At 42.1% G+C, this 27,992-nt stretch overlaps 1 protein-coding gene and 1 long non-coding RNA gene across 6 annotated transcripts in view; one reads left to right on the forward strand and one right to left on the reverse strand.

The window, feature by feature from the left end:
* Positions 1–120: 120 nt before the first annotated feature.
* On the forward strand, positions 121–27,989 carry LOC129189862 (C-terminal-binding protein 1). Of its 4 annotated transcripts, none has more exons than XM_054792022.1 (12): positions 11,845–12,085; positions 18,647–18,801; positions 20,291–20,435; positions 20,515–20,618; positions 20,695–20,797; positions 20,901–21,025; positions 21,223–21,312; positions 22,971–23,101; positions 24,796–24,923; positions 25,032–25,146; positions 25,328–25,555; positions 25,625–27,989. In XM_054792022.1, the coding sequence occupies exons 1-11, from the start codon at positions 12,046–12,048 to the stop codon at positions 25,521–25,523; spliced, it is 1,332 nt and encodes a 443-aa protein (XP_054647997.1). In that variant the 5' UTR covers positions 11,845–12,045; the 3' UTR covers positions 25,524–25,555; positions 25,625–27,989. The 4 variants fall into 4 exon arrangements, with proteins under 4 accessions (XP_054647999.1, XP_054647997.1, XP_054647998.1 ...); XM_054792023.1 differs by having other exon boundaries at positions 26,593–27,989; XM_054792024.1 differs by lacking the exon at positions 11,845–12,085 and adding an exon at positions 121–163 and having other exon boundaries at positions 25,328–27,989.
* The window catches only part of LOC129189866 (uncharacterized), a 42,809-nt gene continuing 38,562 nt past the window's right edge, over positions 23,746–27,992 (reverse strand). For both annotated transcript variants that reach the window (XR_008572896.1, XR_008572897.1), the window contains exon 6: positions 23,746–24,012. This is a non-coding gene — a long non-coding RNA (uncharacterized LOC129189866). The remainder of the gene's footprint in view (positions 24,013–27,992) is intronic.

The following is a 27,992-nucleotide window of genomic DNA, read 5'->3' on the forward strand; positions in this document are numbered from 1 at the left end:
ACCATGCTGCACTTGCAGCTACACCCGCCTCTTATCTTCCTGTTGCCATTGGCTGCTATCCAGTGTGGCACTGTGCTGATTGGTCAACACACGCAATAGTCGAATAACGCCCATCTCTGGAACAAAGTGGAGACAACACAGAGGGAGAGGAAGGTGATGCAAGGTTTGTGATGTGTTCTTTGGCCCGAGTGCTTCCTGTGTGTTACTCGTGTGTATAATGTGCCTGTGTGTGTGTATTTAAGGGATAGCAGCGACAGTGCTTACAGCTCAGCTTTGCATTGTTGAGACGTTAACTATGTCGGTCAATGTTCTGTTGAGTGTGTATAACTGAATGATTATTATAGTTTGTCAAGCTGGCAGTGAGAATGTGTGTTTCTGCCTCTTTGATGATGCATTCTGCCCTCAATCTTACATGTTGAACAAGCTGCTTTTCAGCCCTCAAGCACAGCTTGAAGACTTATTTCAAAGGATTTGGCATGAAATACACATTAATAATAAAAAAAACACACACATAGCAGCATGTACAAAGAACACCAGGCCTCATTAAAAATGAACTGATTGGCTACACAATGGTGCCTCACAATTCAAACACCCAAAAGTTCACAAAGTAAAGAAAAATTTGTCTTAACCTTTTAATTCTGTGTTGCTATGGTAATGCTACGCAACGTCCGTATCAATATACACATGCTGTACAACCACGTAAACAAAAGAACCAATTTTAGGAAAACAGGAGACAATTGAAACCACACACACTTGAATGACCAAATGTCTAAACCACGAGAGCAGTATACAGTGGTGTGAAAAAGTGTTTGCCCCCTTTCAGATTTCTTTTTTTTTTTTTGCATGTTTGTCACACTTAAATGTTTCAGACCGTCAAACATATTTAAATATTAGTCAATGACAACACAACTGAACACAAAATGCTATTCTTAAATGAAACTTTTTATTATTAAGGGAGACCTACATGGCCCTGTGTGAAAAAGTGATTGCCCCCTAAACCTAAAAACTTGTTGGGCCACCCTTAGCAGCAGCAACTGCAATCAAGCGTTTGCAATAACTTGAAATGAGTCTCTTACAGCGCTGTGGAGGAATTTTGGCCCACTCATCTTTGCAGAATTGTTTTAATTCAGCCACATTGGAGGGTTTTCCAGCAGGAAGCCCCTTTTTAAGGTAATGCCACAGCATTTCAGCAGGATTCAGGTCAGACTTTGACGAGGCCACTCCAAACTCTTCATTTTCTTTTTCTCCTGCCATTCAGAGGTGGACTTGCTGGTGTGTTTTGGATCATTGTCCTGCTGCAGAACCCAAGTTGGTTTCAGCTTTAGGTCACGAACAGATGGCTGGACATTCTCCTTCAGGAGTTTTTGGTAGACAGCAGAATTCATGGTTCCATTTATCATAGCAAGTCTTCCAGGTCCCGAAGAGGCAAAACAGCCTTGGGCCATCACACTACCACCACCATATTTTACTGTTGGTATGATGTTCTTTTTCTGAAATGCAGCGTTACTTTTACGCCAGATGTAATGGGACACACATTTTCCAAAAAGTTCAATGTTTGTCTCTTCAGACCACAGAGTATTTCTTGGGGATCATCAAGATGTTTTCTGGCAAAATTGAGACAAGTCAAAATTGTATTTTCTGTTCAGCAGTGGTTTTCGTCTTGGAACTTTGCCACTCAGGCCGTTTTTGCCCAGTGTCTTTCTTATGGTGGAGTCATGAACACTGACTTTAACTGAGGCAAGTGAGGCCTGCAGTTCTTTGGATGTTGTTGAGGGGTCATTTGTGACCTCTTGTATGAGTCATTGCCGCGCTCTTAGGGTAATTTTGGTTGGCCGGCCACTCCTGGGAAGGTTCACCAATGTTCCATGTTTTCGCCATTTGTGGATAATGACTCTCACTGTGGTTTGTTGGAGTCCAAAAGCTTTACAAACGGCTTTATAACCTTTTCCAGACTGATAGAGCTCAATTAATCTCGGTTAAGTTATACTGTATTTTAACAAAGGGGGCAATCACTTTTTCACACAGGGCCATCTAGTTTTGTATTTTTTTCTCCCTTAATAATAAAAAGTTTCATTTAAAAACTGCATTTTGTGTTCAGTTGTGTTGTCATTGACTAATATTTAAATGTGATGATTTAAAACATTTAAGTGTGACAAACATGTAAAAAAAAAAAAGAAATCAGAAAGGGGGCAAACACTTTTTCACACCACTGTAAGTTCATTAATAATTTCATAAAAAGAAAGACTAATTCAACAAACTTGGCAGGGTTTGAAAGCTAACACTTACCCTGTTCCACCGCTAAAACTCACTGAATGAGCCTTTTCATTTACACTTACCCAGAACAACAGATACAGTATGTAAAATATATAAAAACATATTCTACAGTAAGCCTCAAAATATCCCCTTTACTGTACTTTGATACCAAGGTCTTCCATATAGATTAGGAGGTGTTCAAAATGTTCGGTCTGCAGCTTGTTTTTTTATTGGCTCTTGACATATTGTAAAAATTAAATTAATTCATTATTAATGAGATATATTATTCAATATTACACAAAGGCTGAATACCAATTCTATCCTTTAGCCCTTCTTCTTCATCTTACCCTTCCTCTACCCTTAAAACCTAGGGCCAAGGGAAAAAGCCACTAAGAAATGGGACACCACTTGATACTCATTACATCATCACCCTTCACCACTTGCTGGCTGTGGCAAAGGCAGAAAGATAATTCAATTGTTCATAATAAATGTTTCCTACCATAAAATAAAGTGCATACATTTCTACATTATTTCAATGTTATATAGGCTACCTCACAACACCTAAAAATAATAAAAGGCATGTATTTTTTTTACAAACTGTGACATTTATTGCAAAACAACTGTAATAAATAACAGCTTACAACCATCACTGTAAAAACATTTAGAAAAATCTAAAATGTACCAAATATACATAGGAAATAGATATGACAAAATTTATGAAAATTTATGAACAAATGTATAAAACAACAATTATTTCAAGGTTTAAAAACCTCACTGTTTTGGCCTCGCTCTTCTCCTGTCACAGTTTTGTAAATCTTTCCTTTCATTTTAGCTGGAACTCTTCTATCACACATCACACCTGACACTTTTCTCCACCTGTGCCATCCTGCTTGTACACCCTTCTTCACCTCTTTTCCACACTCTCCATTGCTCTGGACTGTTGACACTAAGTACTTCCACACTAAATCCTCCACCTTCTTGATCTCTTCTCCCTGTAACCTCACTCTTCCACTTGGGTCCCTCTCATTCACACACATGTGCTCTGTCTTACTGCGGCTAACCTTCATTCCTCTCCTTTCCAGGGCAAACCTCCACCTCTCTAGCTTCTCCTCCACCTGTTCCCTGCTCTCACTGCAGATCACAATGTCATCTGCAAACATCATAGTCCATGGAGATTCCTGTCTAACCCCGTCTGTCAGTCTGTCCATCACCATAGCGAACAAGAAGGGGCTCAGAGCTGATCCCTGATGCAGTCCCACCTCCACCTTGAACTCCTCTGTCACACCTTCAGCACACCTCACCAGTGTCTTCCAGTCCTCATACATGTCCTGTACCGCTCTAACATACTTCTCTGCCACTCCAGACTTCCTCATACAATACCACAGTTCCTCTCTGGGCACCCTGTCATAAGCTTTCTCCAGATCTACAAAAACACAATGCAGGTCCGTCTGGCCTTCTCTGTACTTCTCTATCAACATCCTCAAAGCAAATACTGCGTCTGTAGTACTCTTTTTTGGCATGAAACCATACTGCTGCTCACAGATGGTCACTTTTGCCCTTAGTCTAGCTTCAACTACTCTTTTCCATAACTTCATTGTATGGCTCATCAGCTTTATTCCTCTGTAGCTGCCACAGCTCTGCACATCTCCCTTGTTCTTAAAAATGGCCACCAGCACACTTCTCCTCCATTCCCCAGGCATCTTTTCATGATCTAAGATCCTGTTGAACAACCCAGTCAGAAACTCTACTGTCACCTCTCCTAGACACTTCCAAACCTCTACAGGTATATCATCAGGACCGACAGCCTTTCCACTCTTCATCCTCTTCAATGCCCTCCTCACTTCATCTTGACTAATCTTTGCTACTTCCTGGTCCACAAAAGTCACCTCTTCTAGTCTTTGTTCTCTCTCATTTTCCACATTCATCACCTCTTCAAAGTATTCTTTCCATCTTCCCATCACACTACTGGCACTTGTCAATAGACTTCCATCCCTATCCTTAATCACCCTAAACTGCTGCACGTCCTTCCCATCTCTGTCTCTCTGTCTTGCCAACCTGTATAGATCAGTCTCTCCCTCACTATCCAACCTAGCATACAAGTCATCATATGCGCCTTGTTTGGCCTTTGCTACCTCTACTTTCACCTTACGCTGCATCTCCCTGTACTCCTGTCTACTCTCCTCAGTCCTCCCAGTGTCCCACTTCTTCTTAGCTAACCTGTTTCTCTGTATACACTCCTGTACCTCCTCATTCCACCACCAAGTCTCCTTGTCTACTTTCCTTCCAGATGCCACACCAAGTACTCTCCTGCCTGTCTCCCTGATCACATTAGCTGTTGTTGTCCGGTCATCTGGAAGCACCTCCTGACCACTCAGAGCCTGTCTTAACTCCTTCCTAAAAGTCATGCAACACTCTTCCTTTTTCAGCTTCCACCATTTTGTCCTCTGCTCTGTCTTTGTCCTCTTCATCTTCCTCACCACCAGAGTCACCCTACACACCACCATCCTATGCTGTTTGGCTACACTATGGCCTACCACTACTTCACAGTCACTGATCTCCTTCAGATGACACCGTCTACACAAGATGTAGTGTAGCTGTGTGCTCCTACCTCCACTCTTATAGGTCACCCTATGTCCCTGCCTCTTCTGGAAGAAAGTATTCACTATAGCCATTTCCATCCTTTTTGCAAAGTCAACCACCATCTGTTCTTCTGCATTACTCTCCTGGATACCAAACCTGCCCATGGCCTCCTCATCACCTCTGTTTCCTGCACCAACATGTCCATTGAAGTCTGTACCAATGACAACTCTCTCTCTTCTAGGTATGCTCTGCATCACTTCATCCAAGTCCAACCAGAATTTCTCCTTTTCCTCCAGCTCACATCCTACCTGTGGAGCATACCCACTAACAACATTGACCATCACACCTTCGATTTCTAGCTTCAGACTCATCACTCTATCTGACACTCTTTTTACCTCCAGGACATTCCTAACAAACTCCTCCTTCAAGATAACTCCTACTCCGTTTCTCTTCCTATCTACACCATGATAGAACAACTTGAACCCTGCTCCTAAACTTCTAGCCTTGCTACCTTTCCACCTGGTCTCCTGGACACACAGTATGTCTACTTTCCTTCTCTGCATTATGTCGACCAACTCTCTACCTTTTCCTGTCATAGTTCCAACATTCAATGTCCCTACTCTCAGTCCAATACTCTTGGTGTTCCTCGTCTCTCTCTTCCTACGGACACACTTTCCTCCTCTCCTCTCGATGTTATTCCTTTTTTGTAAGAGAGTCCAGAATGGCATTTTGTTGCATTTGACTTTTCCATACTGGGATTGCAGCTTTTGAATGGTCCTGGAGTGCTGTGTGGTGTAGCAGAGCGTTGACTTCATTTGGCTCAGTATCTCCTGCAGGAATAAAACATAAGCGTGATTGATGGGCTACAGCTATTAACTCATTGCAAATACAATAATAATAGCAATAGTAGTATAGTAATAGTGTACTAAATACAAATATAGAGTAATGGTAAAAAAAACGTTAGATTCCAAAAGTTGAACAAAATTCCATAATTCCAAAATTCCATGTGGTGTGCTGTCAACACATGGCCATGTTGTTTACATCTTTTATTTAGCTCACTTCCTGACCATCCATACTGTATGCTGAATACAATAAACATATCTCATGGTAATAATCCCATGATAATTGTTGGTGGACAAGGGTAGCTGTAGTTCACAGCAAACAGACTTCACTATGATGTGCTACATTACATGAGTCATTAGATAGCTAATATACAAGTAAAATGCCGCCACAGTACTGTACACTTCAGTAATGTAAATACCCCTCGCTAGCGAGCAATTTTAAAATACAACTTAGAATTAACAGGCTAATGCGGTTGCTATCTAATCACTGTCTAATCAATTATGAAATGCAGTAGATTGTAGTGAAGTTACTGTGAAAATCAATAATTATGCTTAATAACTTACGTTTATGTGCGTCGTTCGATCTCCGCTCTGCCGTTGGAGTGTTGTATCCAAGTAGATTTCACCTACCCCATTAATTTCAAGTCTGTTCCCCGATCACACTTTGTTTCTAGGGCTGTACACCCCTTACCCCTTGCCCCTTGATTTAAGGGGAATTGGGACACCACTTGATTCTCGTGAATGTGCAAAACCTAGAGATAAGGGGTAGGAGAACGTAAACAGAAGGATGATGTGGATGCTGCAGCTATCTTAGCATATATTGACCTACACTGGATTGGTTTTAGCATCGTTGATGTATAAAATGTATCAAAGTGTCGCCTGCATCATTTACACTTTTCTGTATGTGGTCCTCAGTGGATAGAGATGTGCGGTACCACTGATTTCAGCTCCGATCCAATACTGCATAAAATTCAGGCTGGTATCGGCAATATTGATCCGATTCTGATTCTTTGGAAATTCACCTAATGTGTGGTAAATTTGAAAAAGTCGTGTATTTCATATTATAGCATAAAGAATACAAGGCATTTAATTAATTTATCAATTTAAATACATTAATAATTTAATAATGAATTTTAAGCTATTTATTTATTTACTTTAAGCCCTGAAGTATATTGGGGTAGTGGGGTGATTTACAACATAGCCATGCTAATATACAACAAGAGGAAAACCATATAATCATATAAAATATGTGAAAGTGGTATTTTAAACAATAAAAAAGAAAATATAAGTAAAATAATAAAATCATTAAAATAAATGATTAATTATTACAAACTACTTTAAGAATGAAAAGTTTATTCACAATTCACACATGGCTCGGTTTACAATTAGTCAATGTTTCAACAGACAAACGCTTGACGCAAATATTACCTCAAACGACTGAATTATCGAAAGTATCGATATTTTGATTTGAGAATCTATTTAAGAGTGTGAAGAACTGGTATTGAAAGTATCAATATTTCAGTATCGAACCTCACATCAGTATCAGTGGAAAAAGTTTGGACATCCCTGATGTAGACCTTTAGATGCAGAAAGAACATTTCTTATTTTAGATATGTCTTTATGTCTGGGGTTAAAAAAGGTTTAAAGACACACACTGTCGTCACTTGTTACCAACGGTAGAGTTTTGTATTGATTTTACATTTGACAGTGGCTAAATGTTACACGAGATTCATAATAACAATGTCAACAATGTCTCCTACAGCTTTTCACATAATTTTCAATGGAGCTCTTGTATTAGATCTAATGAGCGTATACAGTAAGCTCATATAGACAAACTGCTGCTCTAAGCAATCTACGTCCACAGTAGTCGTGTAAGCTCTGAAAATGCACACGCATACACTTTGCTTGATGGATACTGACAGCCAGCTGCAGCTGCTGCGAATGAGAGAGAGCACATAGTGGCGAGAAATTAGATTTGAGTCTGTTAAAGGAAGGTGGCAGACACCAGACACTTCAGGTACTAATAGCATGTGACCCTTGTACTGGATGGACTAACAGTAGAGCTTAAAGGAGCAGCCTGTTAGGTGAGGTGAGGCAAACTGAGCTTCACCGAGTAGTGAACATGTAAAGAATCAAATTGGAATTGAAACAGAGAATTACATCACATATCATTCATCATTCCATGTAGCTAAAAGCTGTGCATTAGATCATTTGCTGGTGGTGTTTCTGACAGATACTTGCCTCAGCGCCACTTGCTGGTGGAGATGCAATGTGTGGAGAGATGGCGAGGCAATCCACAGATGGGGGAATATGGTGAAAGAGACACAAAAGAGGAGATGGGGGAGGGGCGCTTATAGGTGAGGATGGAGGAGGAATGACTGCAGTGGGTACAAGCACACTGAGAGAGGCTGGAGGATGTGGAGTACATGGACAGTGCACATTAATACACATTTAATAAATGCGCTAGTTTAGCCAGTTTGTTAATATGTTTACATAACACCGTGATAATGTTGGGAATATCTTCAAATCAGATATAAAAAAACAATAAAAAGCGGTATAGTGGACCTGCCTATCAAATCGTCAAAGGCATCCCACATAGTAAGGCGGAGTTCGTCAAAATAAGACCCATCGTCTGCACCCCGAAAAGACCAAAATGGCACAAACACAATAGATACAATAGGGCCTTCGCTAAGTCTAATAATTAGGGGTGTCAAAAATAGAGCGTTAACAACGGTAACTATTTCATTATGTTAAAATGTTGTGCGTAATTAACGCATGTGCATCATGTCAAGCCATATTTCTCTGTTATGATGGCAGACCGAAGCATAATGTAGTGTCCCCACACAGTCACACAAAGTCTGACGCTCTTTTATAACTTTATTCTGACCTGAACACATCGACAGTAGTGCATTTCCAACAGCATATACTGTATGTATCTCCACGTCTCTAGTCCTCCTCGGAACGACACTTTCTTATTGTCAGGAGACGGCCGCGAAATGCAGTCATGGCCACTCCGAAAATCACAATAATGTCTTAATTATGCGCATAGGTGTGGTCTAAATAAACAGAAAGACAAAGAAAAACAATAAGTGGATATTCTTATCTTACTGCAGAAGTACAAGTTAAGTACATTTAAGTATGCTCGGAAATTACAGAAAATATGTCTACACTTAAGACGTGAATTCAACTTAAATTACTTTGTCTTTGAACGCAACTCTTCGTGGCGCATGATAACAAGGTCAAAGTGTGATTCAAATGCTGTGCTACTATTAACTCATTCAATCCCAGACATTTTTCAAAAGACAACCCCGGACATTTTAACTGATTTTGACTGATTTTTCAAGGCAGACAGAATATTGTGTTCTATGGATAGATAAACATGGAACCTACCAAAAGTGTCTACCTGTTTCCGTTCTTCAGTAATCAGCAGTAGAACATAGGTAAGTTTCAGGAAAATATCAGTTCCCAACAAGAAAAGGAGGAAAAACAGCTTTTTGTGAAAAGATACATTCCAAGCATAACTTTCACTTTGTCAACAAGAAAAGGGAGAAAAACAGCTTTTTGTAAAAAGATAAATTCCAAGCATATTATTCACTTTGCCACAATTTTTTTGCTTTTGTGACAGCTCAAATATCTATATCTAATATAACAACTATCTACTGTATATCTAATATAACAACTATACCACAACATAAATAACACAAAATCTGTGAGGTCCCTGTGGCTCAGTGCGGACAAATGACGTCATTTTTGTACCCGCGTCCCCTCGAGCGGCCCTTTTCCTGCGGAAAATTCCCGCTCCGCACACCTCCAAATTTTTCTAACTACGCGGACGTAGACGCGCGGAAAAAAAAGGCAGGCGAGCAGGAGATCATCGCAGCTGAAGTACAGAAATACCGGCAGTTATACGAGGCAGCCTACCCTGATGCACTGTATTTTAAGCATAAAGGAACACTGAAACAAGTTGTGTTTTAATTCAAGCTGTTCGGTTTTTATTTTCTTTTGCCGTGTTCAGCCTTTTGTAAGCACAATCTCCTGCTGGGGTACAAGTCCCTATGGTGGGAAGAATGACGAGCTGCGATTGCAGCACTCCTATTCATAGGACGAGTGGACCACCTTCTCTTCCTTTTCTGTTACAGCAGCAAATAAATACAACACAATTCCTCTTCTTCAAGAAGTTGACGCACAAGTGTCGCCATGTTGGAAGTCAAGTAAACAATGGCAAACTTCTTCCACTCTAGTTTAGTACCATGGTAGACGCGTGTTTTCGATATACTGCCCCTGCAGTTTGGGAGCAGACGCCACACGGAGTATAATGTCACACACTGTCTCTCGAGTGGATTTCCGAGTGGCTCTTTTCCACGCGGCCCGTTCGAGTGGAAAGTATAACCCAGCCTTAAGAGTGGTCTGCGGATGGTCACTTTACTGTTGTCAGGTTTTCAGGGTCAATTTGATGTGAAGACCAGGCCTCATTTTGCGTTTGCAGACCTCCCACCAGCTTTTCTGAAGACCACAACACTCAGCCCTGTTTGGCTTGGATGGATGCAAGATGATGCGTCCACTTACACTGCAGTCACTTTGGCAGACATCCCATTCCCATCTGTTGTGGTTCACATTTGAGGATATCAGCAATTGTGACAGAGGGACCTAAAGAGCAAGCGCGCAGCTGAAATGAGCTTCCTCCGCAGGGTGGCCGGGCTCACCCTTGGAGATAAGGTGTGGAGCTTGGTCATCCAGGAGGAGCTCAGAGTACACCTGCTGCTCATTAACACCAAGAGGAGCCAGTTGAGGTGGCTCAGGCTCAGTCCAGATGTCGCTCGAACGCCCCCCGGGTAGACCAAGGACATGCTGGTGGGATTATGTTTCACGGCTGGCCTGTGAATGCCTCAGTGCCCCCGCCGATTGGACTTTAGGAGATCTGGGCTTCCCTTCCACCAGATAAGTGGAAGAAAATGGATGGCTGAAAATATCAGTCATTGTGTGTTGTTCTTCCCCCACTACATTGTTGCATATCCCAACAGGGCCACCACTTAATCCATATGGTGGAAATGTAGCCCACATGATGTTAGTGAGCAAGGGCTGGTGAGAATGTGACCTTTGCTGACTTTTGACCTGTCATCACAAGCAGTTAAGATGTGATCTGACACATCCTTGCTGTTTAACTAGTTAGGGGCTGGCCTCTGTGGAGGTTGGGGGTGTGAGGCTCCTGGTGGGTCATTTCAGGACGCTCCTCGCTGAGTTGACAAATGGTCAAAAGTGAAGGAGCGTCACCTGACCAGAAACAACACGTTCAAATGAGCTGCATGTGATCCTGAATGTCTTCAATTAAAGTCACACCATATACCTACAGTTATTGTTCTACAGTTTCTATATAGTTTAGTCTTTAAAATGACGATACCAAAGTAAACTTAGTTATTTAATCATTTTGCACATTCCAGATATTAGTTAACAGTAACAATGTACAGTATAATGTGTATTTATAATGAAAACATGGAATCACATTTTACAATTTAGCGTTTTGGCCTTGTGGGCTGGTAGTAAAGGCTTGTTATGTGACCACAAAAGGAGAATGTTTGTGCTAGGTTGGGTGTTGTTCATATTACTGTGTATTGTGTCTTTCTGTCTAACTACAAAAGCCGGTTTGGTTATTCAAAAACATTCCAGTGCTTGTCATGTAAAATACTTCAACAGCAGCAGTTAAGAAACTTTACTACAAATTTTTTAGTTAAAAAAATCGCTTATATGAGGTTTAAATCTGTGTCCTTTTAAAGAAAGTATCAGAAACAAGTTTGTCCTCTCTTGCAACAGCCTTGTAATTGCATAACTCTTTTTTTTCTTTCCTTGTGCTTTAGGAGACAAAAGATGAGTTTTGGTTCGGGTTAGCTCCTCCCCAGTTTTGCTTGCTTAGACACAAACACGCACATGCATGCACATGCACCCACACACACGCAAACACACACACGCACGTATGCACGCACACACACACGCACACACACACACACACACACACACACACACACACACACACACACACACACACATCTCTTTCACATTCGCCTTCCTGCCCTCCCTTAAATGCAGCAGTGCTTGTATTGGCTGTGTGTGCTTTGCTTGGGCCTGACACAGACAGAGGGAGGGACGGAGAGATTTGCTGTAGCAGAAAGTGGAAAAAAAAAGCGGAGGGAGGGGTGAGGCAGACCGAGAGCGAGTGGCGGGGACGGAAGGGAAGGCAGAGCGAGGAGAGGGGGAGCACATGTGTATGCTTGTCACTGAGGGAGGCGAGGTAGCTGGCCGCGGCCGCCATATGCTGACTGGATTCTTGTTCATATGCGCTGCGTGAAGACTGCATGCTGGTGCTGGAGAACACGTCATGGGAAGCTCACATCTCCTCAACAAAGGCATGCCTCTAGGTAAACAGCAAGCTCCCTGCTTTCATGTGTGTGTGCGTGTGCGTATGCCAATATTTGTGAACTCCTCCCCTCCCCCTTTTTTCTTTTTCCTCCCTGTCCTTCCTCTAATTCTGCCACACTATTATTATCTTTGCATCTGCTCAATCTCTCGCTCACCTCACAAGAATGCTCAGCCTTTTCTTTTACTGGTGTTTGTGTGTGTGTGTGAGAGACGAGGCAAGCCTCTACTACTGAAGGCTGCTTGAACACCTCGTAGGTGGTGACAGAAAACGAACTGCTTTCTTCGTGGGCTGCCGAGGACATGACACATATTTCCCTTTCATTGTGTTGCTTTCATGCTGTGCCTTGAATGTCACTCGCACAATTCAAACACACACTCGAGTGCAGGACGTGCCTACACACACACACACACACACACACACAGGTGCGACTACGGCTGGAAAAGACTGTTCTAGAAAAGAGGATGGGCGGGTAGTATTGGATTTGTAGGTACGTGTAGGAAAGCGCCAGGATGAACCCTTCATTCTGAGGCCTCATGTGTGGAGCACGGTGGAGATTGGCATCTGTGATGTCATCAACAGGCTGCGGGCAATGTTGAGGATAAAAGTCGAGGCTCTAATGTTTTTCCCTCTTTTTGTTACCACTGCATCTGTCCACAAAAAGTCCAAGGTCACAGGAAATAATATCCATCACTTACGGCTCAGAGAGAATCACCATCGCCGATCTATAAACACGCCATTGATCTGCTTTCCACACAAAGTGAAGCTCATTCAACCTTTACAGGGCCATTTCTGATCCGATCGTTAATTTACATCATAAAACCGTCACACTTGAATTCCCTTCAGGACCTTGTAAAAGTCCAACTGTAGATGGCTATTACAACAGGATACTGTTTCACTGGTTAAAAAACAGTTATTATTTCACAGTATCAGATGCACGGATAGGTTATTATTATTATTTAAAGCAAATTCTGCTGCGCTTCCTGCAGTATTGTGTGGGTTGTTTGATCAAGCGCTATCATTCAAATTATGGATGGACAGAGAACACCATTTGAAGCGATCTCGCTCCACTTTCAAGTGAACTCTGGTGTAGTTCTGGTCAGAACACTTCGCAGACCCGTGCCAGAACAACAGCCAAAAGCACAGGAAAATCACAAAACTATAACAATTACGTTTGGCACAGTCTGCAGACCATGGCCTCAATGCAACATATTTCGACAGAGGAACTAGAAGTTGCAAGTCAAGTCCCCATAGTTTCATACAGCATTCGGTGACACAGTGTCAACAAACTAATCTTCTTCTGGTTGAATGCACAAACTTAAAAGAAATGAAACAGGGTATCATTAATAATCAACATCTTGTGAAAATACTACTAGACAGCGCTGAACCTAACCACAACGGTGCCACCCTGGTCGAGATTTTATATGGCGCACTGGTGCCCCCCTCCATCACCAAATTAAATTCAAAAGAAATTGATTGGCATTAATTTGTAAAATAACATGTCACCCAATTTACAAAGTTAACAAATTACAAATAAATACAAACAAGTCTGAAATACAATATAAATAGCCTTACCACAAAATAAAAATCTTGTAAATAAGTGAATAAATAACACAATAACACTATATCTCTATATGTAGGCTACATTTACACTTTGCATATACATGCATATACAGTGGTGTAAAAAAGTGTTTGCCCCCTACCTGATTTCTTATGTTTTGCTTGTTTGTCACATTTAAATGTTTCAGATCATCAAGCAAAATAAAATTAGTCAATGACAACACAACTGAACACCAAATGCAGTTATTAAATCAGTCAGTCTAACCACAGTGAGAGCCGTTATCCACAAATGCCGAAAACATAGAACAGTGGTGAACCTTCTCAAGAGTGGCCAGCCAACCAAACTTATGCAAATAGCTCAGCGACAACTCATCCACAAGATCACAAAGGCCCCACAACAACATTCAAAGAACTGCAAGCCTCACTTGCCTCAGTTGCCTCAGTTAAGGTCAGTGTTCATGACTCCACCATAAGAAAGACACTGGGCAAAAAAGAGTTCCAAGATGAAAACCACTGCTGAACAAAAAGAACATTAAGGCTTGTCTCAATTTTGCGAGAAATTATCTTGATGATCCACAAGAAATACTGTGTGGTCTGAAGAGACAAACATTGAACTTTTTAGTAGGTGTGTGTCCCATTACATCTGGCGTAAAAGAAAAAGAACATCATACCAACAGTAAAATATGGTGGTGGTAGTGTGATGATCTGGGGCTGTTTTGCTGCTTCAGGACACGGAAGACTTGCTGTGATAAATGAATTCTGCTGTCTACCAAAAAACCCTGAAGGAGAATGTCCGGCCATCTGTTCATGACCTCAAGCTGAAACCAACTTGGGTTCTGCAGCAGGACAATGATCCAAAACACACGAGCAAGTCCACCTCTGAATGGCTGAAGAAAAAGAAAATGAAGTCCTGACCTTAATCTTATTGAGATGCTGTGGCATGACCTTAAAAAGGCGGTTCATGCGGGAAAACCCTCCAATGTGGCTGAATAACAACAATTCTGCAAAGATGAGTGGGCCAAAATTCCTCCACAGCGCTGTAAGAGACTTTTTGCAAGGGTGGCCCAACCAGTTATTAGGTTTAGGGGCCAGTCACTTTTTCACACAGGGCCATGTAGGTTTGTTTTTTTCCTCTCTTAATAATGGTAATGTTTGAACATGCATTCAAGTTATAATGGAATACATCACATAATTCAATTCACAGTTCCACGTGTCCAATAGGAGTAGGAAGAAGCATAATAAAAAGTTTCATTTCAAAACTGCATTTTGTGTTCACTTGTGTTGTCAGTGATGACTATTTAAATTTGTTTTATGATTTGAAACATTTAAGTCTGAAAAACTTTTAAAAAAAAAAGAAATAATGGGCAAACACTTTTTCACACCACTGTATACAAAAACAAAATAGCTACATACAAAAGCTATATAAAATACCTATATACAACTATCCATCCATCCATTTTCTATACCGCTTCTCAACTATAAGCAATATGATGTACAAAAATGATGGGCAAGGGGACACTTATTTGTTATCATTTGTACTAATACAAACTGTGCACTGCTTCACATTTTAAGTAGTAATAACTAGTACTACAATTATATTGAAATGTAAATTTTGTTTCTAATTTTTGCCACCCCCTGGAGGCCACAATGCCCTTAGCATCTGCCCGTCTATCTTGCTTAATGGACCAGCAGGCTCTGCTACCAAATTACACATTGTAAGGTCTTTTAAGGTTAGTCTAAATAGAATCCATAGAAGAAGACTTTCAAATGACTTGACAAGCGTTTATTTCCGAATCCTGAGTTCGAATCCCTCAGTGACTGTCTCTTGCTGACCTTTTGCTAATTAGCTGTCATGTGTTATGGATCTTGGAGAAGAATCTCTTTAATCGTATTCATCTATAGCTAATCTGTAAGCACCACTGTGGCTACAACAATACAACTACTCGCAACAACATCATCACGTTGAATTGCTGTGACACAAGGCTGCAGGCAAACCTGTTGTCCTGCACATCACAACACTAAGGTCAAGTTATTGTGGCTGTGCCAGCTTCCACTCATCTGGGAAGATTTTCTACAAGATGTTGGCATGTGTCTGTGGGCATTTTTGTTCATTCATGAGGTCAGAGGTCACCAGTGTTAGATCTGTTCTAGCTCTTTCACATCAGTCCTCCAAGAATACATTATTGGACCGGTTGGGAACAGAAAAGGACCTTCCACAAAGTGGTCCCACACAGTTGGAAGCATACAACTCTCCAAAATGTCTTGTGAAGATGATGAATCATGATTCAAGGCAGGTTCAGTGGTCTAGTCCAACCCGATTATTAGGATTATTTCACTGATTCATGCTGTTTCCAAAGACTTTTGTCCATAAAGTGTGGACGCTACAAACAGACATGCATCCAACTGGACATCTACATAGATAGTCTCAATTTCAATACATGATGAAAGCACAAGAGTAGAGTGCAAGAGTAGTGCTCTACCTAAAATGGACAACATTTGATCCCATCGTCCAGTGGGATTCAGCTGCCAAGTCTGTGATGTCTGCTATATGCATCCAAGGCTTTAAACACTTAAAATGTATGTGATGTTACACAGACTTCCCAGTCTATTTTGGTCAATTCGCTCACTGTCCAGGCAGCAAGATTTCCTAGTGAACTGCCCATCACTGATCTTGGTCTGTCTTGCTCTCTGAGAGCTGCTGAATGATGGCCAGCAGGGCCCACCCACTTGCTCTCCCTACCAGCAGATGTTTTTTTCCATCTCTAAATGTCACTCACAGCAGGTCAGAGAGTCATTTTCTTCTGATTGCACATTTTGCAAGCAACACCATTTCTATACTGTCAGATGTAATTTAGAGTCATTGTTGTTGGCAGAGTCATTAGTGTGCAGATGTAAGTCGTTTATAGCAAAACTATTTGCCCAAGATTGTACAACAAAGAAAAGCCATAGATGGATGGATGAGAGTAGAGCTGTGGCCCTTCAAGCCATTAAGAAGCATTTTTAGACTTTGACAGCTCCCATCAGTTAGCCCGAGGCATATGAAAGATAGGCAGTTGGTGCTAGTACTCGTGAATATTACAAGAGGTTAGGAAGACAAGAGATGGATGAGAGTTGAGAAAAGGTGAGCAGAATGAGAAGCAAATCTGTGCAATTATCAAATGCAATTAATAATTTAAAGAGTGTTGAATGAGACTGAAAGATAATGTACATTTTGGGGTTTGTTCAATCAGTGGGTATAATGTTGTTTGTTGTCTCTATAGAACAGACATAGAGAATGAAGGAGTCTGTTATCATTTAGTGCACTCAGCGGTCAGTGGTGCTGGTCCTCCCAGGGTCACGCTTGCTGCTGGTATGACAGCTATTTCCTCTCTCACTGTAACCAAATGGAAGCCGTACAATAACCCTGAATCCCTTCTTTTCTCCCAAAACACTACTGTGAACACGATGCCCTTTTGTCTTACATGTCAGTCCTATTTTGCCACTTAAGTATCTTTGCTGAAGCCCTGCAGTCCAGAGAACTATTATCCTCTGGCAATTTGCTGCTCATGATTAAGATGATCTCTGGGATGGATCAGTCAACACCGGAGTACCTTCTCCTCATGCTGAATGTGAGGTTCTTAGCTATGCCCCATTGATTCTGTATAGACGTGTAAGTGCAGTGGCCTCCAGGAAAATCCTATTACAGAAAGATAATGTTTTACCAGGACACATAAGAGACTGCGGACATGGATTTAAATTTCATCTTATTGGCGTCTCTTCACTGAGGAGCGGTTTCAGTGGATCATGTTTCATGCTGGAATCTGATGTTGCTGATAAGAATGTGACGCAGAGGTGAGATGGTGCTCGACTATGAGCTTTCTTTTCTGGTAAAGGACTAATCCTAAGACTGAGTGCTGGATCACAAATGCATGACATCACTGTTGCTACCATTACCATCATTTCTCCTACTTATAACCTGGCTATAACGTATAACTATATAAAAAGGAAGAGCTACTGAGAATTTGTTAAAAAATAACAATGAATGCTCCAGCTTCAACAGTTTATTTTAGATAAGCACATGTTCCCTAGAGCTAATATTACATGTTTGTCCATTTTTACTTGCCAGGAATAAACACAGATGTATCTTACTGCTTCAGTTAAATATCAATTATCATCTCCTCCTATTATTTCAGTTTAACAAACTCTGTACCTTCAGGAAGAGATCCTCAGTTGGAAGTTAGCAGGTGTAGCAAGCTGAAGTCAGTTGAATGTAGTGTAATAGTAAATCTACGTCGCAAGCAACACACCTGACTGCAAGGACAAAAAAAGTCACAATTTCCTTGAAATGATCAAATCCCAATGAGACTGGTTCTTTGGATTGACTGATGTCAGATTGGGAATTTTAAAAAGACTTTAATAATTTGGCTACTTTATCGGCATGTGCTCTCATGCAACAGGAAAACTCCATCTGAAGACCTTTTGAGAAGATCCAGGAACATTACCAGTGGAAAGACGGAGGTAGTTATTTAATGGAGGCATACGTCTGCTAATCACAGACGCAGAACAGTCAGAAAAAGGGGATGGGTAAAGTCAATATCAGCAAAATATCAATCTCCAGCCCTCTACCCTTCCGATTGCCAAGTCATGGTCTCTCAGGATTGTCTGTACATTTGAGATAACCAATGAGGTCCACTGATACGGCACAGTAAGAAAAAAAATTAATTGATAAAAGTGATTCCAATTGATGAGCGCTGCTCTCGTCAAAGATGAAGAAGGGGCCACTGTTATCCTTGTCGAACGTTGATGTCTGAAATTGCCGGTATGTCTAAAATTTAGGGTATGCTCAACTACCAAACCTTCATTTACTCAGTTCCCAAGTTCAGTTTGTGTCAAACCTCAACTTCAGAATCGAAACGATACATGACCACACAAAATAAGTGACTGTAGCAGGACAATAGCAGATTCTAGCATGTCTTCGAATATAACAACTAACCTGAATCTGTTCTTTTTTGAATGTTTGCAGGCATCAGACCGCCGATCATGAATGGGCCCATGCACCCGCGGCCGCTGGTGGCTTTGCTGGATGGGCGCGACTGCACCGTGGAGATGCCCATTCTGAAAGATGTTGCGACCGTGGCCTTCTGCGATGCTCAGTCCACACAGGAGATCCACGAGAAGGTCAGTCATTTGACAAGAAACTCTGGCTGACAAACCTTGCCCCTTCAACTAAGATTATGTATCTCCCTGGTGTGATGGTTTCACCAAATCAAGGATCTTAAACATCAAATCCTGAAACAATTAAAACAAACGTTTCAAAAAAGATGAATTTCAGTCGCTAGTTGTCAAAACTGAAATACTACTCAGCTTCTTGAAGCATAAACATGAAGGACAAGATGATGCTGGTGAAAAACAAGGACAAGGGAATGAATTCACAGTTGTACTCCACTGTGTGTCATGCCCACATGGTGCTGCAGACACTATGACTACAGTACATATTTTAAATGGACTTGTATGTCTGGCAGGGTTACGTCTCGTTCTGGGTGGCTGCCAGGCACTGTCTCTCTGTGAATACGCTCAGTAGGCCACAACATGGCACAAACAGATGGCGCTCTCATTGAGAAGCATTTCTCTCCGAGAAGCCACGGCCACCTTACTGTGTAATTCAAAGTGCTTTTAAATTGTAATTGAAGAGCGTGGCATGGTCATCCTGGCAGCGTTGTAGAGAAATCAACTGGCGACTGCCAACCAATGAAATGATAAGGACAGACACAAATTTTCATAAATTTCCATTCTACAGTATATGACAACCAACCTATGTGGAATTTTTGTTTTCATTGGATGCACATACTGTATTTTGGCATACTTTAATTTCCCCTATTTCTCTTATGTGTATATATGAATAACCACGACTATGCAGTTTTGTCTCTGGAATCAGTATTGCAGTGGCGCAATGATTGCACCTTTTAATAAAGTCTATGTTTCCCTTGTGATATTTAGGAAATTCCATTATTCAAAACAATATATGATCATGTTTAGACAAAGACACATACTGTATTGTAATTACACAGTAGTAGTCAGGGGCAGAGGACCATTGGGAGTACTGGGAGTTTTCAAGGTGGGCCAATCAATAATGGACCGATTGATGGTCATTCATTTATTTACATATTTACTGCTGCGTCTTGCCTTGTTAACCACGGTAACTAAATCTCCCGGTCCAGGGACATGCGGCTGCAGGCAAAACACAGAGTGGGCGAGTTGGCACAGTCAGAGCCGCCCCTCGCGACACACAGAACAAGTAATGTTCGTAGGGCCCCACGATCCACGGTGCGGGGGGGCCCATTTTGAGCAAGGGGCCATATGCGCAAGGGATGCGCATCGCTGCCATGACATGTGCATGCAGCATCAAGTCAGATGATGTGCTGTTTGTGTACTGGTACATGCATCCCCGATCAAGGCAGAAGGTGCAGGTTTGATGCCAACCTTGGACAGTTTTTTATTTATTTATTTATTTTATAAAAAAGAGGAGGCTTGTAATGGGGTGTGAGGTGGGGCTAGTCTGATCCACAACGTCCAGGGCTGAATATTTGTCCCAGTCCACTCCTGGTACTAGTATACTGTATTTACAGTACACATGAATTTTCCTTAGAAATAACTGCTGTGTGCGCAGGTGTTGAATGAAGCTGTGGGAGCACTGATGTACCACACCATCACTCTGATGAGAGAAGACCTGGAGAAGTTTAAAGCTCTCCGCATAATTGTGCGCATCGGCAGTGGCTACGACAACATCGATATCAAGTCTGCTGGCGAACTTGGTGAGCCAGCTTGAGTCCAATTGGCCGACAGCATGCCAGCAAGCTGTCACTAAATTGCTCTCACCCTCACTGCCAATAGGAATAGCTGTGTGTAACATGCCGGCTGCCTCAGTGGAGGAGACGGCTGACTCCACGCTGTGCCACATCCTCACCTTGTACCGACGGACCACGTGGCTGCATCAGGTATACCTAAGCGACTTAAATAAATGATATTGTGTTTGGGTTTATTATCTGTCACATACTGCTGTGCTACACACAGGCGCTGCGAGAGGGAACACGGGTTCAGAGTGTGGAGCAAATCCGAGAGGTAGCTTCAGGGGCTGCGAGGATTCGAGGGGAGACACTGGGACTCATTGGACTTGGTCAGTTAACACAATAAGCAAAGTTGACTTTTGACTGAGGCTCTTCCTCACTCTGTCTTGGTGCACCAGTATGTCATATTAAAGTGTGTTTGTGTGTATGAAGGTCGGGTGGGCCAGGCTGTTGCTTTGCGAGCTAAGGCTTTCGGCTTCAACGTCATTTTCTATGACCCCTATTTGGCTGATGGTGTCGAAAGATCACTGGGCCTTCAAAGGGTCACCACACTACAGGTAGTAACACAAATTCATCCCTTGATAGACACCATCAGAGGGATGAACAGATATATTGGGCAATTAAAATATAGTCAGCAGTGGCTATAAAAATATTAATGTGCTACCAGTGTCAAATTTTACTTGAGTTTTATTTATTTTTTATTTACTAAGTTTTACATACAGTAGTTCATGTTATTCCCTTTTTACTTCCACAGGATCTGCTCTTCCACTCTGACTGCGTCTCACTGCACTGCAGCCTGAACGAACACAACCACCACCTGATCAACGACTTCACCATTAAGCAGGTGTAGGACTGGCTGTACACAAAGCTGACTGTATTTTATCTCTAATCAACTCGGTTACGGCAAATGGCTGCAAATTCCAAGCATTTGTGCAACTCACTAATACCGTATATGAAGATATATGATACGCTCTTCGAACTTGCAGCAATCTTTACGGGGATCTTCTATTCTATGTAAACATGTTTTACTTGTTAGTCCTTTAATCGGTCGCACGGTGGCCTAGTGGTTAGCATGTTGGCCACACAGTCAGGAGATCGGGAAGATCTGGGTTCGGCTCTCTGTTGGGCACCTCTGTGTGGAGTTTGCAACGTCTCCCTGTGTTTCTCCGGGTACTCTGGTTTCCTCCCACATTCCAAAAACATGCATTAACCTAATGGTTAATTGGCGACTCTAAATTGTCCATAGGAATGAATGTGAGTGTGAATTGTTGTTTGTCTATATGTGCCCTGCGATTGGCTGGCGACCAGTTCAGGGTGTACCCCGCCTCTCGCCCAAAGTCAGCTGGGATAGGCTCCAGCATACCCGCGACCCTAATTAGGATAAGCGGCATAGAAGATGAATGGATGGATGGATAGTCCTTTAATCATGGATACTGAAAAAAAGACACAAAAAGTTTTATATCATAGTTTTAGTTTTAATATCATAGTTTTATGGAGTGGCTCTGATATACAGTAAACTGACTGCATCCTGTCAGTGAAAGTCATTATTGATGTGCTGTTTACAAAATACACCCACAATTTCTGCTACACAGATAATATAGACCAAGTACAGGAACTTTGGAAATCCAATAATGTGGGGATAATTATCAGAAGCGGGCTCTGGAAGGCCTGTCAAGGTAGAGGAGAAAATGTATTGTCCAGCAAGACAATGACTATGAGCATACAACAAAAGCTAGACTCAGTGCTGTGATTGACACAATGTTTTCACTTGATGTGAAAGGAACATTTTTTTTAACGTTTTGCCCAAAAATTACAATAATACATTAAAAATTGTTACCTTTCGTGTCTGCCGCCATCACGTGCTTTAATTAACATGGGAAGTGCCTTGAGCGCCCCCTGTTTTGCTTTTTAACACACACCAGCTGGAAAGCAAGAAGCTAGGCTGTAGTTATGAGGCCAAATTATGTCACATGAACATTAAGCAAATTATGTATTTACCCTGTATATCTAAAAATCATGTGGTGTCCAGTCATCACAATTGTTATCACTGATATGAATGTTTTGCGAGTGCAAGGTTGTGTTTGCCACTATTTTTCATAAATTTAACATCCATCCATCCATCCATTTTCTATGCCGCTTCTCCTCATTAGGGTCGCAGGGGTATGCTGGAGCCTATCCCAGCTGACTTCGGCCGACAGGCGGGGTAAAGTTAACATTGTACAGTTATCTTCTTACATGTTTCTTATGATGTAGCGGTGAGTGAACACTGCAAAAAAAAAGCAAGTTTTGAGTGCACCTCAGCCTTAGATTTTGACTCCCTTGTCAAGTTTTTAGTCAGCAGGTTCAGAGAATGTGACATATGCAGATTATGAAGAATGTAGTCATTGTGCACGCGCATCTACAGTACAGTAAATGCAATGCTTACCTCAATAACTTATTTTCGATATGCGATTGTCATGAGGCTTAACAGACCAAAATTGAATTCTGCTATGTGTTTTAAAGATGCGTCAGGGGGCGTTTCTGGTCAACACAGCCAGGGGGGGTCTGGTGGACGAGAAGGCCCTCGCTCAGGCCCTGAAGGACGGGAGGATACGTGGAGCTGCCCTGGATGTTCACGAGACAGAGCCTTTCAGGTGATGAAGTGGATTAAATTCAGTTTCAAAAAAATATATTCACCCTCTTTGAACAGTTACGCTTTTTATTGCTTTTAAAAATGAATTCATGGTTAAAGTACTGAAAGGTATGTCAGTGGGATTGAGAAGGGCCTCAAAGTATTCCTTCCACTGGTTGACTATATCCTCAGTCACTCACTCCACTCCAGGTCATCGCCCACATGGGCGTTGAAGTCTCCCAGTAGAACTACAGAGTCACTAGCGCCTCATTAGGCTGCAACCTTCAGTGTTAATTTGGGCCGTTTGCAGCTGGGTGTGAAGCTTCTGGGATGAGATTCAGCACCTCCAAATCCGAGGCCATGATTCTCAATCGGGTTGGGAGCGAGGTGTTGCCCCAGGTGGAGGAGTTCAAGTATCTCGCGGTCTTGTTCACGAGTGAGGGAAGGATGGAGCGTGAGGTCAACAGACTGATCAGCGCAACGTCTGCATTTATGCAGTCGCTGTACCGGACTATTGTGGTGAAGAGAGAGCTGAGCCGGAAGGCATAGCTCTCAATTTACCGCTCAATCTATGTTCCCACCCTCACTTATGGTCATGACCAAAAAAAGATCGTGGATACAAGCGGCTGAAATGCGTTTCCTCAGTAGGGTGGCTGGACTCACCTTAAGAGATAGGGTGAGGACCTCAGTCATCCGGGAGGAACTCAGAGGAGAGCCGCTGCTCCTTATTGAGAAGAGTCATTTGAGGTGGCTCGTGCATCTAGTCTGGATGCCTCCCAGACGCCTCCCTGGTGAGGTGTTTGGGCATGCCCAGCCAGGAGAAGGCCCCGGATAGACCTAGGACATCCTGGAGGGTCTATGTCTCACAGATGGCCTGGGAACGCCTTGGGTCCAGACCAGGAAGTCTGGACTTCCCTACAGAGCCTACTGCCCCTGTGAAAATTGAAAATTGAATGTAATGTGCAGTCTCTGGTTCATTAGTATTCCTGCTACAATTGACACATGAAGACAAAAAAAGAAACAATCACTGAAAAGTTTAGGACAGGAGGTGGCTATAAGATGATTGCAAATTCACTGGACATCCCACGGAGTTCAGTTGAGAAATTGAGGGATATGGCATTTTTCTCAACCTGCCTAAAGCTGGCCATCCTCACAAACTGAGTAATCGAGCAAGAACATACAGGTAGGTGAGGGAGGTCACTGAGATGTCAAAGTAGAGGGGAAGATTTATTTTCCAGCAAGACAATGACCCCAAGCATACAAAAAAATCTACACAAAGTACTTCAAAGACAACAAGGTAAATGTTATAGAGTGGCCAAGAATTTGTAGCTGGACTTAAAAAGACTTGATCTCGGAACAACATGGCAGAGTTTGAGCTGTTTTGCAATGAGGAATTGGGAAAATTTGCAGTGCCCAGATGTGCCAGTCTGATTGAGACATAGCCACACAGACTCTGCTGTGATTGCAGCAGATTGTAGTTTCAGCTACAAAATACTGGCCTGTAGGGGGTGAATGCTTATGACGCAATTATGTAAAACATTTTTTCACTTTGATAAGAGCATTTTTTTTGCAACATTTTGCCCAACAAGCCAAATTTCATTTATAAAAGCAATAAAAGGCTGACATATCCAAGGGGGTGAATATTTTTATAGGCACTATAGGTAGATTGGGTGCGAGAGTAGAATTATTTTGTTATATCTGTTGTTATTGCTATAGTTTCAGTCAGGGCCCGCTGAAGGATGCTCCCAATCTGATCTCCACTCCTCATGCTGCCTGGTACAGCGAACAAGCCTCATTGGAGATGAGAGAAGAGGCAGCCAGGGAGATTCGAAGGGCAATCACAGGTGTGCACATTGTCCATATTTAAAATGTATTAAAATATAGAACAGTGTTCTAGCAGCACTGACTGCTGAGTTCCATCCCAAGGACCTTCCATCTGTCTCTGTGTTCAGGCCGCATTCCAGACAGTCTGAAGAACTGCGTCAATAAGGAGTTCCTGACTCAGAACAACCACTGGGCAGGAGTGGATCCAGCTACTGTCCACCCAGAACTCAACGGCGCCTACAGGTAACAAAAACACTATAAGCACACTTTTCGAGTGTCCCTTAAATAGGTTGACTGATGTTATCCTAGAGATTCGGTAAGGGGCTTAACCATCAACAGGGAGTTCCCAATAGCATATGCAGTACACCTGCAAGTTTTCCAAAAGAAGTCAATATTAAAACTTGTAACTCTCTCCCACTGTCAGGTATCCACCAGGGGTTGTAAGTTTGCCAACCAGTGGCCTACCGCCTCCCGTTGAAGGCATTGTGCCCAGTGCTGTGCCCATCACACACACACTACCGCCTGCTGTCACACACCCGCCACATGCACCGTCACCTGGGCAAAACACAGTCAAGCCACCAGAGGGCGACAGAGAACAGCATCCAAATGATCAACTGTAGTCCTTCTTGGCCCCTGCTGCAAAGTCATCACGGCAAGTCCTCACAGTCAAAATTAAGTCAACCGGTTGAGGTCTAAATAACTACTGATTCCAAATGTACAGGCAATTGGCACCGAGTCGCTTGTTCACACTCCAAAGAGAAAGTAGAAGATGGTACCAGTCATGCTCAACAAGAGGAAAGACTATTTTGCTCATTTGGAGAAAAAAAAACATTAAATCAGTTGTCTTAAGACTGTCGTATTTCCAGAGATAGAGGAGCAGGTTTCATATCTTTCTCTATTTTTGTCATTTCCTTAGTTTGACGTACAAGCAAAAGTAGTAGGCTATGAAATGAATGTAAGCTGTGTGTGTACATTTTTTGACTACTGGCAAGAAGATACTGATAATTGTATTCCAGTATTGAGAAAAAGTAGACTTCCAGTATGTGATCTCAATTGGCTTAATCACTTCGAGATTTTTCTTTCTGCGTGCGTTCAGACTAACCAGCCCCCTCCAAAGAGGCAGCTTTTTTTGCACACCATCTCAGGAAATTACGTTTCCGCAGTTATATTCTTTTCTTAAATTTAAGACTTCCATTTTCTGCCACTTAGTGCTTTTTGTTCTTCTGACTGCTGGCCTTTTCTTGTCCCACTCCATGATGAAAATCAAACTTGAAGAGCTTAAGTTCATCCAACGTTTGCTGTAGTTTGCTATGTTTAAGGGGCATGCAATTTTGGACTTGTAAATGTTCAACCCATATTGAGGGCTTGTGAAATGAAAGACTGTAGAAAGGTGGCGAAATGGTATGCTTGGCTGGGACAACTTCATCCCCAGTCAAGATTTTCTTATTTCAAAACAAAGTTTTGACAGGCTGTCAATGTTATGATGCGTTGAGACGCTGTCCTGTAGCAGATTTTAAAAATTGGTAAAAACGTGTACTCTATCTCCTTCATGTCTTCATAATCCAGAGCTTCCACTATCACATGTAGTATTCAATAGTTGCAGAGTGTGACAAGTTCTGCGCAAGGTCTACAAATGGTGCACAAACTAATGAGTGTGTGTTGCTTCACTTTCTGCTGAGGGTTCTACAGATTTGCCAAGACCCTCAAAATCATCAGACTCCTCTGCCTTCTGACATCAACTGGGGTGGCATGGCTCAGGTAGTAGAGTGGTTGCCTTCCAACCTGAAGGAGGCTGGTTTGATCCTCAGTCCTCCTGTGACTATGTCAAAGTATCCATGGGCAAGATGCTGAACCCCCAGTTACTGCTGATGCTGTGTCATCAGTAGGTAAATGTAACAGTGGTATCAAAGTGCTTTGATTCTATTTACCATCATGTTTGGTTCCTGACTTTTAGTCATTTCTATAAACAAATCTGAGGAAAAAAAACAAAGCTCTGTTTCCAAACAAGAAGGTTTTAAGTTTGTGAAGGACAACACTCCAGCCTACTATCCCTTTAACATTTCATGATGGGTCCTTAGTAAGTATACCGTTTAGCCACCGCTGTGCTCTCTGTGTCTGTGTACATAATATGGTGTTCTGCCTGCCTGTGTCAATGTGACTTGGTTGTATCTGTGTCTAAAAAGCAGCGCTGGGAAGGAGGAGTGGTGCATTGTACTCCTGAAGGCATCGTCACTAAGTCTTCCATTGGAATTCAACATAAAACAATTACAATGTGGGGGTCTTGACCAGTCTCGTGGTTCAAACCAGGTATGGGGAACCAACGGCCGGTGCCCCATATAAGCCCCACAAGAGCATTTCATCACAGCACATGCTCATGTGCTGTTATAAAATGTCCAAAACAATTAATCCAGAAATGCTCATATCTTCTTCACCTGAGATTAAACAGAAAAGAATAATACAAAGTTTGTAATCTTGGAAGTTGAGCCAGGTCACGTTGCTTTTAGGAACCCACTCTACCAGTGTCTAAGTAGTAAACAGTTCACTGTTGCCTACCTGTTCCTCTTTAGGGTGAGGTAGTAAGCGTAGCAATCAGGGATGGAAATTTCACATCAACATTATTGGTGGGTCTCCTACAACCTAAGCTTGTGCCAAAATCGCATTGGGGTGTCTCCATTAGATAGCACAGAGGTTCAATATCACTGTATGTCTAGGACCTTTGGGATTCCCAAAGGAATTCTGTGATATTGTGAAGTCGAACCTGACACATTCCTCACAAGATGCCTGTCACTTTGCAGAGAGTGCATTATTTCCATGGCAACCTTAATGAAAACTGCCGTCATCAAGACAAACAGCACATGAACTCTATAAATTGCTCCTTGAAATTCCATCCCTGGTAGTGACACACAGTCCGCTGTTGTCTACCCTTTGTCCCCTTTATGGTTAAGTAGTAGGCGTAGCAATATACAGTATACATATTCTATATTCTACAGTAAATATTATTTTTGGTCAAAACTGACAAAGATATGTTTGTGATTGTATGCATTTGTATGAATTATTTTAAAAGGAAATAAAACCGTGGAAGATGATAC

This window comes from Dunckerocampus dactyliophorus, chromosome 11 (assembly GCF_027744805.1).
Source record: "Dunckerocampus dactyliophorus isolate RoL2022-P2 chromosome 11, RoL_Ddac_1.1, whole genome shotgun sequence".
Lineage (NCBI taxonomy): Eukaryota > Metazoa > Chordata > Actinopteri > Syngnathiformes > Syngnathidae > Dunckerocampus > Dunckerocampus dactyliophorus.